Source organism: Nylanderia fulva, unplaced genomic scaffold, assembly GCF_048542155.1.
Source record: "Nylanderia fulva isolate GAGA-0341 unplaced genomic scaffold, ASM4854215v1 Scaffold7, whole genome shotgun sequence".
NCBI classification, from domain to species: domain Eukaryota; kingdom Metazoa; phylum Arthropoda; class Insecta; order Hymenoptera; family Formicidae; genus Nylanderia; species Nylanderia fulva.
Window position 1 is genome coordinate 226,932 of NW_028190807.1, and position 16,501 is coordinate 243,432.

The 16,501-nt window shown below is 34.8% G+C and overlaps 3 protein-coding genes across 6 annotated transcripts; 2 read left to right on the forward strand and 1 right to left on the reverse strand.

Annotated features, from left to right (window-relative positions):
* Positions 1–79: 79 nt before the first annotated feature.
* On the forward strand, positions 80–3,498 carry CCT2 (chaperonin containing TCP1 subunit 2). The gene is made up of 7 exons (XM_029318133.2): positions 80–225; positions 590–899; positions 979–1,415; positions 1,505–1,582; positions 1,672–1,896; positions 2,114–2,495; positions 2,952–3,498. Exons 1-7 carry the CDS (start codon positions 223–225, stop codon positions 3,122–3,124), a joined length of 1,608 nt encoding a protein of 535 aa, XP_029173966.2. The 5' UTR covers positions 80–222; the 3' UTR covers positions 3,125–3,498.
* LOC114942715 (NADH-cytochrome b5 reductase 3) lies at positions 1,980–7,246 on the reverse strand. 2 transcript variants are annotated; one of them, XM_029318134.2, is made up of 4 exons: positions 7,013–7,246; positions 4,765–5,094; positions 4,508–4,696; positions 1,980–4,375 (listed from the first exon to the last, which is right to left on the reverse strand). In XM_029318134.2, the coding sequence occupies exons 1-4, from the start codon at positions 7,031–7,033 to the stop codon at positions 3,992–3,994; spliced, it is 924 nt and encodes a 307-aa protein (XP_029173967.1). In that variant the 5' UTR covers positions 7,034–7,246; the 3' UTR covers positions 1,980–3,991. The 2 variants fall into 2 exon arrangements, with proteins under 2 accessions (XP_029173967.1, XP_029173968.1); XM_029318135.2 differs by lacking the exon at positions 7,013–7,246 and adding an exon at positions 5,495–5,917.
* A 1,096-nt stretch (positions 7,247–8,342) lies between these two features.
* Positions 8,343–15,871, forward strand: FoxK (forkhead box K). 3 transcript variants are annotated; one of them, XM_085488480.1, is made up of 6 exons: positions 8,343–8,640; positions 9,468–9,802; positions 11,917–12,711; positions 13,157–13,410; positions 13,503–13,608; positions 14,693–15,871. In XM_085488480.1, the coding sequence occupies exons 2-6, from the start codon at positions 9,525–9,527 to the stop codon at positions 14,871–14,873; spliced, it is 1,614 nt and encodes a 537-aa protein (XP_085344606.1). In that variant the 5' UTR covers positions 8,343–8,640; positions 9,468–9,524; the 3' UTR covers positions 14,874–15,871. The 3 variants fall into 3 exon arrangements, with proteins under 3 accessions (XP_085344606.1, XP_085344607.1, XP_029173961.2); XM_085488481.1 differs by lacking the exon at positions 8,343–8,640 and adding an exon at positions 14,298–14,372 and having other exon boundaries at positions 9,219–9,802; positions 14,693–14,860; XM_029318128.2 differs by lacking the exon at positions 8,343–8,640 and having other exon boundaries at positions 9,321–9,802.
* Positions 15,872–16,501: the final 630 nt, after the last annotated feature.

Below are 16,501 nucleotides of genomic sequence, written 5' to 3' on the forward strand. Positions count from 1 at the left end.
ACTGCTACGTAGCACTCGAACGTGATTGGTCTCTTCTGTCAGATGCGGCCAATCAGCGTCGAGTGTCATCGTTCCATGAAAACAAGTCGAGAGTGACGTCACATGACGCATGGCGGTCTGAATAATCACATCACGATTATTTGCCATTACGACGATTGTTCATCTTTCCGTCATTTGCGTGATTTTCTTGTGAAAAAATAGTGATCTTCGCATTAATTTACGATGGTAAGTTTCGCACGTGGTTTCGTCTTCTCTTTTACCTGAAAATTGAAGTAAACGTCAGCAATTGTCTTGATCGTCAAGATTGTCAAGAACCCGGTCTCAAGCGAACGACAAATGGCGTGTTTCGTCGAAAAAGCAGAAGACAACTTGCACATGATAATTTCAACTATATTTATAATGTTGCACGATGTGATATTCAAGAATTTCGTTTTTAAATCAATTATCTCGACATCAGTCATGATATTTATAAATGTTGTAGTTATTACTTGAAAGAAACGGATGCTGCTCCATTTCGATTCTGTTCAAGTATTACAGATTTTATATTATGTGAATAAGTAAATAAATTATTTACCAAATTTGTTGCAAGGTTTCCTTGAATCCGGTACGGATCTTCAAACATGAAGCTGGAGAGGAAAAAGCAGAGATTGCTAGGTTGAGCTCGTTCATTGGAGCTATAGCCATTGGAGATCTAGTGAAATCCACCCTCGGTCCTAAGGGCATGGACAAGATACTTGTATCTCACGGAAGGTCTGCAGGGCAAGTGCAAGTTACTAACGATGGCGCTACCATTCTTAAGAGTGTTGGTGTTGATAATCCTGCTGCCAAAATTTTGGTGGACATGTCTCGTGTCCAAGATGACGAAGTAGGAGATGGCACTACTTCAGTCACTGTTCTTGGTATGTACATTAATTATTTGGATTTAGCATTGCTTGAGTCACTTAAACATTGCTTAATTCTCTTTTTTATTCCTTGCAGCTGCTGAACTCTTGCGTGAAGCGGAGAAACTGATTGAGAATCAAAAGATTCATCCACAGACTATTATTAGCGGTTGGAGAAATGCTACTACTGTAGCAACAGAAGCTCTGCTTAATGCATCAGCAAATAACTCGGCGGATCCCGAACGGTTCCGCGAGGATTTACTGAATATCGCGCGCACAACACTGAGCTCCAAGATCTTATCGCAACACAAGGAACATTTTAGCAAGCTTGCGGTTGACGCGGTGTTGCGTCTTAAGGGTTCTGGTAATTTATCTGCTATTCAAGTTATAAAGAAACGCGGCGCAACGCTCGCTGATTCGTTCTTGGATGAGGGATTCCTGTTGGATAAGAAGCCTGGTGTTCATCAACCACAAAAAATTAGCGACGCACGCATACTTATCGCTAATACATCTATGGACACGGACAAAATCAAGGTATATACTTCTATTATATATGTATGTACATATAATATTTTTTTTAATCATCTAAATGATTCTAACGTTGCATGCGTTTTTGTTTGAAGGTATTTGGTTCCAGAGTTCGTGTGGATTCAATGGCGAAGATCGCAGAATTGGAAACTGCGGAAAAAGAAAAGATGAAGGTACATGTATAATATTTACATTAAATTTTTTTCATGCATGTTTCTAAACTTCCAATCAATGTGCAATAAGTTTCTGCATTTCGTTTTAGGATAAGGTCGACAAGATCTTGAAGCATGAATGCAACGTTTTCATCAATAGACAATTGATTTACAATTATCCAGAACAATTGTTCGCCGACGCCGGAATCATGGCTATCGAGCATGCAGATTTCGACGGTATCGAGAGATTAGCGCTTGTTACTGGTGGCGAAATAGTCAGCACCTTTGATAATCCAGAATTAGTCAAGCTCGGAAAATGCGATCTTATCGAGCAGGTAAATTAATTTTCCTTTTTCTTGCAATTCAATATTGGATGTTTCAGTTATCTATAATACAACATTCGGTATTAACGCGACGATTACAAATAACGTTAAAATTTAATTTTTTTAATATATTATACATTTACATAAATATAACTTATAAGTAACATATTACAGTAACACACACATACGAATTTTATATTATATAATTAATATGTTGTTTGATACGCAGGTCATGATCGGGGAAGACACGCTCCTGAGATTTTCCGGAGTTCCATTAGGTGAAGCATGCACCGTTGTTATTCGCGGCGCGACTCAGCAGATCATCGACGAAGCTGAGAGGTCGTTGCACGACGCGCTCTGCGTCTTGGCCGCCACAGTGCGCGAATCGAAAATAGTCTATGGCGGTGGGTGCAGCGAGATGATTATGGCTTGCGCCGTTATGCGAGCGGCTGCTTCCACACCGGGTAAGGAAGCGGTTGCGATGGAAGCATTTGCACGAGCTTTGCAGCAGTTGCCGACCGTCATCGCCGACAATGCTGGCTATGACTCTGCGCAGTTGATTAGCGAGTTGAGAGCTGCGCATAATTCTGGTGGCAGCACCATGGGATTAGGTAAATGTTTAAGGCTTCTGGATCCTCGCCGTGGCTATGTTAGATTGTGACGTCAGAAGTGAGAAACGCTGAAAATTCTTAAAATGATCATGATATCAGATTTTTGTCATGCGGAATAACTGCGCATATACCAAACTACGCAGACTAGGCCAATATTATAGTTTTTTTACAGCTATTAATTGATTATAAAGAAAAAAAGATAACTTTCAAGATATTTTAAGAGCTAAAGCCATCTGAAGTGGTTTTATCGGAATATTTTTTATTTTGAAATGGCATCAGAATTTTTAATATGTTTTCTTGCCGTTAACGTTACAATTCCAACATAGTCGGTGATTTCTATTCGATCTGATATTTTTGTGATATATATAACATCATTGTATATGTGTGTATGTATGTGAACAGCTTTTATGATTTACACAGGATACATTAAACTAAATTTATCGTATTATCTTGCAGATATGGAATTGGGCAAAATTGGTTGCATGAAGCGTTTAGGAATCACCGAATCCTGGGTGGTAAAACGACAAGTTCTCATAAGCGCAGCTGAAGCAGCGGAAATGATATTACGTGTGGATGACATTTTGCGTGCGGCTCCTAGGAAACGTACTCAAGATAGAGGACATTGTTAAAATAAAAAATTTCTATCTTTGTTTCGATTTGCGATACTTTCACATGGCTATTATCATTGCCATTTACTTTCTCATGCAACAACTAAAATTAACATGTTTAATTAACAAGATATTGGAGTATTATTTAATTGCGCGTCAATATTTCACTCTCTTGTTCACAATGTTATATATTTGATACTAATGTACTAATTATCACAGTAAGCAGAATATACCATTTACACTGCTTCGAACATTGTGTTATATTTCTACAAGAATTGTGTTTTATTTTTCCTAATTTCTCAAATGAGAGATATTGTACAATAAGCAGAACGTCTGTATTCAGAACTTTTTATAACAATACAATAGATTCAACATTAATAAATGCTTGAAAAATATTTATACAATATTTTGTATGCATATTCTACACGAACAATATACTTTAATTACCTAATTTTGTACACTTTTTAATGAACAAAAAAATGAATTGAATAAAATATATTTTAGTCATAAGGAAAATGTTTATTTCATATAAATTTGATGATTTGCTCTAAAATCTTGTTTGTCAATCTTTAAAATTGAAAAAAAAAATCAAAACTTTTTTGGTGTTTTTCGTTTAACTCTATATAGATAATTTGTATATAGCACAATTACATTTCGTTGATTTTGTAAATTTATAACACTTATACAAGGAATTATGCAATACTGTTTGAGTTGTCTTTATGAATAAGTTTGGATGAAAATTTAACAGATAAGTTTTTGATTGGTATTATGTACCAAGCAGACTGTATGACATTTAGTTAATCAGAAATTTACCCCTAAACATTACTAAAAGCAAAGCAAATCTTTGCCAGATGCAAACTCTATATGATCTGCATGACAAATCATCAATTAATATGCGAATCGTAATTTGGAATCATAACCAAGTTTATCGAGATTTGGAGTGCAAGCAAAATTGATCATCGGAGGTGGACCACACATTAGTACGATGGTATCTGATGATGGTGGGTACATATGTTTTTCTATTATATCAGCACTGATATATCCTGTACTGTAAGGCCATCCCTCACTACTTGTGTCGACTGTGAACCAAAGTTTCAATTTGTTCGGATGTTTTTTGGCGATATCGTGTAATTCATCTCGTAGCAAGATATCTTTCTCAGTCTGATTAGCGAATAGTAAGGAAGTTTGAGTTTCATCTGTAGGGTCTTTTATTATCGCACGGATTAACTGCAACATTGGTGTAATGCCTGTACCACCAGCGAGCATAACAATCTGTACAGAGAAAGAAATGTAGATTTATTATACATATTCTTTTAAGAAAATACCTAGTTGCTCTTAAAAATAATAATAAAACCCAAGTTATATAACAACTCGTATTTAATATATGTATAAAAATGTATTTACCTTTTTAACATTATATTCTACCGGTGGTTCTTTCCTAAGAAGTTTTATACAGATCTTTCCATTTCCTTTGTAAACCAATCTACCAGATGGACCTCTAAAGTCAATGGTGTCTCCTATTTCCATGTTTTCCAAATATTGAGACAATTTTCCTCCCTCTGGGAATTTTGGATGCACATTCTTGAAGTATACCTGAAAAATATATATTCAAAACATGTTTTTTTTTATATTATAATTAATTTAATAATTTAATTAATTACCTTGATGACAAGATCCACATAGCCATGATCATCATCACTTGAGACAGGTGTGTATGACCGTATCACAACCTCTTCCCCGATTCTTGCCGTTAAATGTACATGTTGACCAATAGGTAGACCCAGAATGTGATTCGGTGTTGGTAAGCCGAATCTAAACTTCCTTGTATCATGACTTATTATGTCTTTTTGAATTAAAGGTAAACTATACTTGACTACTGGATCAATCAGTAGTATTGGAGATTTTTTTCTTTTATCGCTCCAAGATTTGTATATTTTAAATGCAACTCCTATAACAACTATTGTTCCCACTGCAGCTAAGACTGGAAGCACCTAGAAATATAAAACTTTGTTTTAATATAAATGTAAGTTTTATAGATTTGTATTTGTAGAAAATTTTGTTTACAACTTTTATAACTTTGCAAACATTTCTTTAAAATTTAGATTTTTATGCACTTTGATGAAAGTTTTTGGATAAGGGATGTTGGACGAATGCCTTTTTTAGAATATATATTATATAATACAAATTATCATGAATTGCCAGAAAATATTTACACACAAAAAAAATTGAAATATATAAATCTCTTTTTTACACATCATTTATCACTCCGACTTTTCAGCACATATATTATCTTTAAAAAATCACGCTTATTGAGCAAAGTATAAGACATTTTTGGGATATTGGCGAGATTGCAAGCAACCCGTTTGATTTCGATCGGAATCGGCCACTTACCAATGCTCGTACGTTTTGCATTGCGGTTGATCCGGCGACCCACGTGGACCCGGGACGCGCGCGCGAGAGAGAAAAAGGGAGGTTAAAGTGCAACCCGGCAGGAGCGAGTGACGTCGTGAATTGTGAATTGCAAATTCGCGACGAATGACGCGATCAAGGTGATCTCGGAGGATCGCTACTCGCGAGTAGCCGAGAACTCTCTCTGGCCGTCCGTCCAGGACGTCTGGTTTTAGGCGTCCGTAGGGTCAACGGGACCCTACTCCGGGGAACCTAGTCGCTCCAAATCCGTTAAAATAGACTCGGCTTCTCGCGTTTTCGGAATAGGACCATTAGGCGCGTATATATTTATAGTCGCGTCACAAGAGGCATTATTATGTCATTATTAAGTAAGGAACATGTCTTTTCTGTCATCGACCGATCTAATCTGTCATAGGCCGACAGATCGTATCGCCTATCTTTTCAAGCGGAGTCAGCAAAGAAATATGTAAGGAATTTGGCCTAAAATGCATTTTCTGCGCTTTATATATTTCATGTCTCTTCTGATTCTTTCGACACAATCCGAAATTTGTACACGCATTTTTATCTCGACAAACATAATATTTCATATGCAAACAATGAATAAGATACGAATGACATATTATTGGTATTAATAATAATATATATATATATAATTAACATATAATTATCACATAAAAAGTAAGACTTTTATTATAATTAGTTTTGTATGAGCAAAGAGCAGCGATCTTGATTAGCATATTTATGAATTTTATGATTCCTTAATTGTTTATGATTCGAGTGTATATTTTATTTTTACTCCGTGATAATATGTTGGATCATTAATTCCCATCATGTTTGATGCATATATGTATAATTATCTCAAATGTGTCCTTCATTGCAATGCGTTTAAGATTATATAAATATACTGAACGATAATCATATACGATCGATTATTGCGATCTATGTTTGGAATGTATTAAATATAATAGCTTATAATTTAAAATGTTTTAATTATCTGAAAATTGTAGTAATGATAATGAGCAATTACACTATATATATAGAAACAAGAAATTATATTGTTCACATATATATATAAATTTTAATTAATAAAAAGTTTCAGATACCCCGCGATATTTATTTTTATTCTTCAATTTATTATATTTCAAATACTTTATTATTCATAAATTAAATCGTAATACGTACGTATATAATGCTATTTATTATATAATTATTAGATAAAAAGAAAGATGCCCCCTTTCAAGGTTAAAGAGATATAACCGCAATTAAGTAAAATTTCGAGATTATTTGAATGCATGTGAGTATATATATATATAATATGTCATTCATATTCAAGTATCATATATATATATATTCAGATATATTATAATTTTATTCATGAAATACGCATTATTTTTTTATTTATATCATGACATTTAAAAGTGAAATTCACTAAAACGAGAAGATTTGAGATTTATTTTATAGATATAAAAATAAAATATATATATATATATATATACATACTTCACAGTTTATTGTGTTCATCTTTTCAATTCCAGCTTTTCTTCACACATTAAAAAATGCACGCACACAACTTTCATAAACTTTCAAACGTAGATCAGCTGTTCGACGCGCTGTATATTGTTTCAATTAATTGTTTGTATAAATGAAAATTGAGTATGCAAGTATAAGAGGAGCAAAAAGATCGGCCTATTCTCGGATAGGTCGAGAGACGAATCGCGAGAGATCGTATGCGTAGATTGATTCTTGAGTGACAGTAGTGTAAAATGCGTTAAATTTGCTCGATTTTTCTGGAAAAAAATAAATAAAAAAATTTATATAATCGCCTGTCTCGAATTATTTTATTTCTTATCTCGCACAGATAGCTCTCTCTCTGTGTGTGTGTGTGATCTTATATATATCAAAATTAATTATGTCAAAAAACAATACAAAATATAATGAGCTATAAAAGGAAAATTGTAATGACGATATATTAATTCGAATAAAAAATCGATATATTTTCTTTCTCTCCTCTTTTTCTTATTACTTCCTTTATTCTGTCCCTATATTAGTAGTGTTTTTATTTTTTGTTATTTTTTTTCTCTTTTATGGAGAATTTAACCACGGTGCACGTGTTCGCAAGATACGCGACTGACGTTTGACACTTCACGATGACGTTTCTCGTACGCGAAATTTGATTGGCCATCGATAATGGGCGCCTCGGTTGCTGTTCTTTTCTAACAACCGAGTATGTATATCGCAATTCTTTATCGCAATGAAACGCGAAAAATACAAACAGGTTATTAAGTAAATAATCGGTGAATAATGAAAAACTGAGCAGCAAATATATCTTTTGTAAAAAAATAAATTATATTGTTCTATTTCTCCTTTTTTTCTCTGAAATATCAATATATATATTTTTTTTCCTCAATTTGTAAATATAAAAAATATAAATAAAACTGTATGCATAGAAACAATATTTAGATAATAGAACTAATATTTAATTTTTGTGTTTTTTTTTGTGGACTCAGTTTTAATTTTCGCAAAATTATTGAACATGCAGCGCCATCTTACGGTGTTTTAAAACATCATTAGACATATTCTAAAACGATATCGGTAAAACAGATTGATCAGAAATAACGTTATATATTATCTCCATATATAATTTAATATACTTATTTTATTTTTTACAAAATTCAGAGAAAAAGTCAATTTTTACAAATGTATATCTTCGTCGATTTCGGAAGAAGAAGATAATTCGATACTTCTTTGCCGCCGGGGATTCAAAATCGCCGCCAAATTTGCGGTCGCCGGGTCACGTGGCGATCAACCACATTTCGGATTGTGGGTAAACAAGAAGGAAAGAAAATATTTGTTGCGCGCGTATATGTGTATATCATATCATCATCCCGTCATCGTGTGTCGGGGCCCTTCTCCTCCTCCTCCCGCGTCACATCATCATCCACAATCCACATCGTCACCGTCAACGTCGTCGTTGACAGTCGTCGATCGTTAGCGGACTCGTAAAGAAGGAGCACCAAAACAGAGGAGAGAGAGAGACAGAAAGAGAGAGAGAGAGAGAGAGAGAGAGATAGAGAGAGATAGAAGCTGCTTATAAATCTTACCCTACTCTGCACCCAGGTTTATAACTCGTAAGAGATTATATATGTATATATATGTAAAGTTACATATATATGTAAGTTACATATATATGTAAGTTACATATATATGTAAAATTACATATACATGCAAAGTTACATATATATGTAAGTTACATGTGCAAGTAAAAAGTTACATACATATATATATATATATATATATATATGTAATTGAGAGTGTAAATTTGTATATGAAAGAGAGAGAAAACGTCACGTAATATCGTGCGCGCGCGAAGCTGAAGAGGAGAAGAAGGTTGGAGGGGGAAGTTCTCTCGGGAAATAAGCCGGCCATATTTCGCGCGAGTGAAGATACTTTTTACTCGCGCCGTACGTGTTTTTCGATTCTCGCGTCTCTCTCTCTCCCTCTATCTCTCTCTCTCTCTCTCTCTCTACTTTTTGGAGCCTCATCTTTATCTCTCGCTCTAATTTTTTTCTCACTCCCCCTCCTCATATACATCCTCTCTCTCCCTCCCTCTCATTTTATCCACTTATATATATATATATATATATATATATATACATATATATATATATATATACATATATATATATATATATATATATATCTTGAGGAGAGAGAGAGTGTCAATATTCCTCTTACACCTTGTCCACCATCTTTTGCGCGCATCTATTTATCTAATATAACATTCGAGATTTATCTCTCGATCTCGCAGCGCGGTTGTCTATATCCCTCCCTCTCTCTCTCTCCCCCCCCCCCTTGTTTCTCTCTCTCCATCCATCCTAATAGCACCACACCAGACCGCGAGTTCACTTGGCTCTCATCTTCTCTGTGTGCTATGTCTACGTACTCCCGTACCCAGGAGAGCGACGCCTGGGCCCTTCTGGCGTTGAAGTCGGCGCCGGCCAGCCCGACGAAGATGCAGTGGAACCCGGAGTCGAAGGGCGCGCCGATTGCCCGGCTGGAGGGCCGCGAGTTCGAGTATATGGTTAGGCAGCGGCGCATCACGATCGGCCGCAACAGCAGCAAGGGTGAGGTCGACGTCAACATGGGCCACTCGTCCTTCATCTCGCGCCGACACCTGGAGATCTACTTCGACCACCCGTTTTTCTTCATGATGTGCAACGGAAAGAATGGGGTCTTCGTCGACGGGGTTTTTCAGCGCAAGGGCGCGCCACCCTTTCAACTACCAAAATCGTGAGTTCGCCGTTCCGCGTTTATATGAATGTTTGTTTATTTATTTACAGACATTTTCCGTGTTATCGTTTCGTCGAGAAGTGTAAATATTTTTATCTCATGGCTGGAAGGTGGATTTTTCCATCATTTTCTGGTCCTGGATACCTTGACAAGCTTAATTGCATAATTTTTCTGGATATTGCATCTTTTTTTAGGAGCTGCGGGGAATTTATGTGTTCACTTTTTGGATTTTCTTTCTTTATTCGAATACCTGGGAGGAATATAATTGCTTTCGGATACTTTGCTTTTTGAATACCCATGAGGAATCTAATAGTACACTTCTCTTCGAATACATGTATATCATGAAGAAATATGATCGCACATTTTTTGAAAGTTGGATAGTTGTATCGTTGTTGCGTTTAGATGCTTTTCATTCTTTAAATATACTTGTGACAAAGGTATAATTGTAACATTTTTCCAGATATTTCTCTAACCTCCTGGTTACAGACTGTGTTGTCTGGGAGAACAGTCTTGCGTTGATCACAATTCCCCGACACATATTGACAAATATACATATCTTTCTAGATATTTCTTTTTTTAGATCTGCGAGGAATATAATTATTCATTCTTTTAGACATCTTTTCTTTAAATGAAGAATATAATTGTTTTTGGGTACGTTGCTTTTTGAAGAATCTAATCGTACATTGCTTTTTTGAATATACCATAAGGAAATGCAATTGCACATTTTTTGAAAGTTGGATTTTTCAACTGTTGTTGCTTTTAGATGTTTCTCCTTCTTCAAATATATTTGTGACGAATGTAATTGTAACATTTTTCCAGATACTTATTTTTTTAGGATCTGCGAGGAATGTAATTCTTCAATTTTTAGATACCTTTTTCTCTTTGAACACCTATGAGAAATATAATTGCTATCGGATATTTTGCTTTTTGAATACATATGAGAAATCAAATCATACACTTTTTTCAAATATACTGTGAGGAAATGCAATTGCACATTTTTTGAAAGTTAGATTTTTCCACCATTATTACTTTTAGATGGTTCTTGTTTTTCTTCTTCTTCTTCTTCTGCTGCAAAGAATATAATTGTTCATTTTTTGGATACATTCTCTTCTTCGAATATTTGTAAGAAATACAATTGTTTTTGGATATTTTCCTTTTTGATTGAAGATTTGAATATCACTCCTTTTTTTCAAATAATACCTGTAAGAAAATATAATTACACATTTTTTTGGATATTCTTCTTCCTTTGGAATACTTTTAAAGAATATAATTATATTATTTTATATTCTTTTTTATAGCAAAAGGATGCATTCTAAAATTTACTCCCTAGAGTAGCCTTTAATTGATTAGTTAAATCAATTCCGAAAGGTCAAAAAAAAACATAAATTTCTGATTGGTCACTCAAAAGCTACTTTACGCTAAGGAGTAAATTTTGGAATGTAACTTTGTAAGAAATACATAATTGCACATTTTTTGGATACTCTTTTTCTCAAATACCTCATAGAATATAAATTGTACATTTTTGTTACAATATAACATCTTGAAACTATTATCTCAGAATAATTAAAAAACTGACAAAAATATTACACAAAATAATTACAAAAAAAACCCATAACTAAAGATAATTAGATAGAAAGATAAGGTAATATACAATGGTTATTTTTACAATATCAATAGTCATGTAAGTATAATTGATTATATATTAATAACTTGAAGAAAAAGATTATTGATGAATATTATTGATAAATAATTTCAAAGCACATATATTGTAAAATATAATCTCATTTGTGTAATGAAAAGCTCTACCCTGGTAACGCGCTTCGGGTTCCGGGCTAATCTGCCTGCTGGAGGAGGAGCTCTGCCCGCTTTCGTGCCTCTCCAACGCGTTATGTTTATCCAAGGTGGAGTTCTGCGGATCGTTCACTACCGCAGCAGCGTACACGGCCACCATATGCAGGTTCACAGATATATTTCTTCTACCCTGGCCAGCTCGTGGACTCGCCGGGCAGGAGTTGGCGGCGCTGATAGTTCTCGTCGGCGACGAATTTCTTTCGAAGTAACATAATGTACTCTCTTATTTCAACATCATCTCTAACCTTTGTTCTTTGTTGCAGGTGTACATTCAGATTTCCCAGTACAACGATCAGGCTGATCTTCCAATCGCTCATAGACGAGCAGGAGCAGGGTAACATCCGCGTGCCGTCTCCTCCGAAGCAAAGAGCACCCCTGCCGCCGTTGCGGATCAACATCCCGGATACAGGATACAGCAGCCCGTTCCCGTCGCCGACGGGAACCATCAGCGCCGCCAACTCCTGCCCGGCTAGTCCACGAGCTGGCCAGGGTAGGAGAAACATATCTGCGGACCTGCATATGGTGGCCGCGTACGCTGCTGCGGTAGTGAATGATCCGCAGAATTCCACCTTGGATAGACATAACGCGTTGGAGAGGCACGAAAGCGGGCAGAGCTCCTCCTCCAGCAGGCAGATTAGCCCGGAACCCGAAGCGCGTTACCGGGGTGGAAACAATTCAGGCCCGAACGGCACAACCGCTCATTACAGCCCGCCTAAGGACGATTCGAAGCCGCCATATTCGTACGCGCAACTGATTGTACAAGCGATAGCCTCGGCGCTGGACAAGCAGCTCACACTGTCCGGCATCTACTCTTATATCACCAAGAACTATCCGTATTATAGGACAGCCGACAAAGGCTGGCAGAATTCGATCAGACACAACTTGTCTCTGAATCGTTATTTTATCAAAGTTCCCAGGAGCCAGGAAGAGCCAGGAAAAGGATCTTTTTGGAAAATTGATCCTCAGTCGGAAGCAAAACTAATCGATCAGGCCTTCAGACGGAGGCGACAGCGTGGCGTACCTTGCTTTCGTGCCCCTTTCGGGACATTGTCTTCGAGGTAATGCTAAAGAAATTTAAAAAAAACATATATTTTTTTTCCATATACATTTTGACGTCTGATAACGTCATTTTGACGTCTAATGACGTCAGTTTGTTAATTGAGTATCAAGATGTTTATATTTTATATATATATATATATATATATATATATATATATAATAAAATATATATATATCCTAGATAGCAAATATATGCCATTTTGACATCGAATGACATCATTAGACGCCAAAATGATGTCATTAAACGTTGAAATGATCATTTTAATGTCTAATGAAGTCATTTTGCTACTTGGGTGTGAATGTTTTTTTAAATATATATATATATATCTCAAATATTAAACACATATGTCATTTTGACGTTGACTGACGTCATTACACGTCAAAATGACATCAGTTTACTAGTTAGGAGTCTTTGAGCCCCATCTGACATGATATTGTTTGCAGGAGTGCACCAGCTTCACCGTCTCACGTAGGAATCAGTGGCTTGATGACTCCGGAATGCCTCAGCAGAGAGGCTTCTCCGGGTCCAGAATCGTATCCAGACAGCTCGGTCCCTTCTCCGGCTGGACAACTAGCGACGAGTCAATCCGCTCCTGGCTCCCCTGGACACCCGTACACGTCGACTCAGTCGACTCACAAGGGACGTCTAATGCAAACAACGATTGTGACAAACGGAGTTGGTGATACTGGAAGAGAAGGTAAGGGGTTTTTTCCTTAATTAAGTAAGATTCTTTCTTTTTTTGTCATTTTTTTTGGTAAAATAATAATGTATCATCGCTCGTTTCTCTAGAAAAATATTTGGTGCCTGGACCAAACGTTGTAGAGGACCATTCTTTATCCCCTGCTGGCCAATATAGTCCTGCTCCTGTTATTGTACAAACGACGTATAATTACAGGTTTGTTTCTTGTAGATTATAATTCGTAATCAGAGATGTGCAGAAAAAGGTATTCCACAAACCCATAGAATTTAAAATAGAAAATATAAAACAGTTGCAATCTCTTTCCACTTGAAAATATGCAAAATGTCAAATTTCAATTTAAAATAGAAAATGGAGATTTTTAAAAATGGTTTTTTAAAATAAAAAAAATGTATTTAAATATCAATATTATATATTTGTTAACATTTTTATTTTTCAAATTTCAATTTAAAATAGAAAATGGAGATTTTTAAAAATGGTTTTTTAAAATAAAAAAAATGTATTTAAATATCAATATTATATATTTGTTAACATTTTTATTTTTTATCTTTTATATTTCTTACTATTATTATACTTATTATTTAAATTCTTATTTTTTTTAATATAAACTTACAAAAATTGAATTACATAAACATTTATGTATGAGATTATAAAAAATGTCTATAATATCTATTATTTACAGACATTCACAGTTAGTCTTTTAAAATGCCATTTTTTGATTGCAATATTATTGATATCTCGATTAATTTAGTTTGCAAGAAAAATATATTTGAAACAGAAAATGGGTAATTAGAATCATTTAAAAATAGATATAGAAAAGTTTTTGAAAAAAAAAATATTTTAAGTATAAAATAGGCATAGTTTACATTTTGTATTTCCATTTTAAGGAAAAGGGACCCTGGATCCTGCTGCCACCATGTTAGATAGTGACGTCAGAAGCGAGAAAACGGACCATGAACATTGTTAGATGTCGTTGATTTTATGTCCAATAACAATTGTTTTGAAACTATATTTCTTGATTACAATATTCTTGACACCAATTAATATTCGCAAGAAAAATGTATTTGAAATAGAAAATGGGGCAATAAAAATTATTTAAAAGTAGAAAAATGTAAAATGTAAAAAAAATTTAAATGTAAAATGGCCACATTTTGTATTTCCATTTCAAATGCATTTATTTATCGAATAACAATTAATACACATCTCTGGTTATATATCTCTGTAACCAACGATGCTCCTGTTAACGAGATCTCTATTTGATATTCTCTCTGTTTTGAAACAGTGGAAATTTTATCGGCCCCGATGCTGGCGTCGGGAGCGTTAGCAAACGTGCCCACGACGAGTCGGATAGCTCGCCGGGTTCCCCGGCCCCGCTGGCAATCGTCGAAAGTCCGGAGCCGCCGGAGGCGTCCCAGCCGTCGCAACCGAAGCGCCAACGTATTCATGACATGGATGATCATTGAACCAACACGGCGTCCCGTTAATGTAGATCATTTACATTTGCATTATTTGACTCTATCGTCGAAAACACATACTGCAGACTTCATATTGTTTTTAATTGCATTAACCGCTTTAGACTGCACATTATTCGAGATCAAGCGTGTCAGGGTTCTCTATTATATAAATTGAGAGAGAAAACTGTTGTATGTTGAGTTCGCAGAAGAATTACCGATACTTTGGAAAAAAATAGAAAGGAACGAATGACGAGAACGGAAAGGCACACTTTTCCCGTTCTAGATTATTCATGTTTTAAAACATGATTCTCTCAATCAGTCAATGTATATAAGATAATATACTTTATTAAATGCTTTCTCTTTATGACTTGTTAACTTCGGCTGAAGATATAGTATATATATGTATATGGAGCTTATTTGATTGAAAAGAAATACAAAAAATAATAATGAAGTCATCCAAAATAGTAACAGCAGCTGATACGTCGTGCTGATACATCAAATTGCAATAATGTGATGCGGTAACGTGTGCCATTCAGCAGTTTAATAGCCGATTTATTAAATAGACGAAAAAAAAGAAACGAGAATGTGTTACCCAATGTAATCCAATCGAGTGAACGCGCGATATATGTGTGTGTGTATATATATATATTTATATATACAGACACACGTATGTGTGTGTGTGTGTATTTACGAGTACATTTCGCAGATCAAACATCCAATTTCATATATATACTCGCGTGATTTTTTTCGTTGCACTACTGCTTGCACCAACTTGGCGTCGTTATCGCAATTAATGATTAAATAATAATAATAATGCAAAATGATAGAAGAAAGAGAGAAATAGATTATTATTACAATTATTATTACAACAGCGTTTTTCATTTATGATATGCTCAATCATGAATGTTCCATGTGTGAGGGTGAAGAAAACGAGGCACAGTTTTAACAAGAGACTGTATAGAGAGATTACTCTTAAAAAAATAAATAAATAAATCATTGTATCGTGAGTAATGAAAAAAAAATATTTAGCGGATGAGCGAGAAAACTTTAGGAAACTATGAGCTTTTCGATGATATAGTTTGCTTTAAAGATTGTTACCAGAAGAAACAAAAAAAAGGTAGAACCTTGTAATATTTTACATTTAAGGATGTATGGGAGATATCTAAAAATGGTACAAAATTTGTAAAAATTATATAGAGTTAAAATTATAAAGCTACTGTCAAAACTTTGATTTAATTCACTAACTAAAAAGTTATTGCAATTTAAATTTCCGCTAGTTTTACATATAATCTTATGAAAATTCGTTATGATTGATTACATTATGTTAAATATATAAAAAAATAGTACTATATTTTTCAAATTTTCTACATGTATAATTTAAGGAACCTTTAAGGAATAATGTTGCAAAATTACATTAACATTCACTAAACCATTTAGAAGAAAATAATAGTAATTTGTTGAAATTTTACTTTTGTCTCCTATACATCCTTAAATCAATCCAGGTAGCAAGCATATGTCACTTTGAATGACGTCACTTTGACATTTAATGACGTCAGCTATTTGAGAGCATATATAAGGACGCGATTTAGTGGATCTAAGTCTAGCAGGGGTTGCTTAAAAATACACAAGTATATATA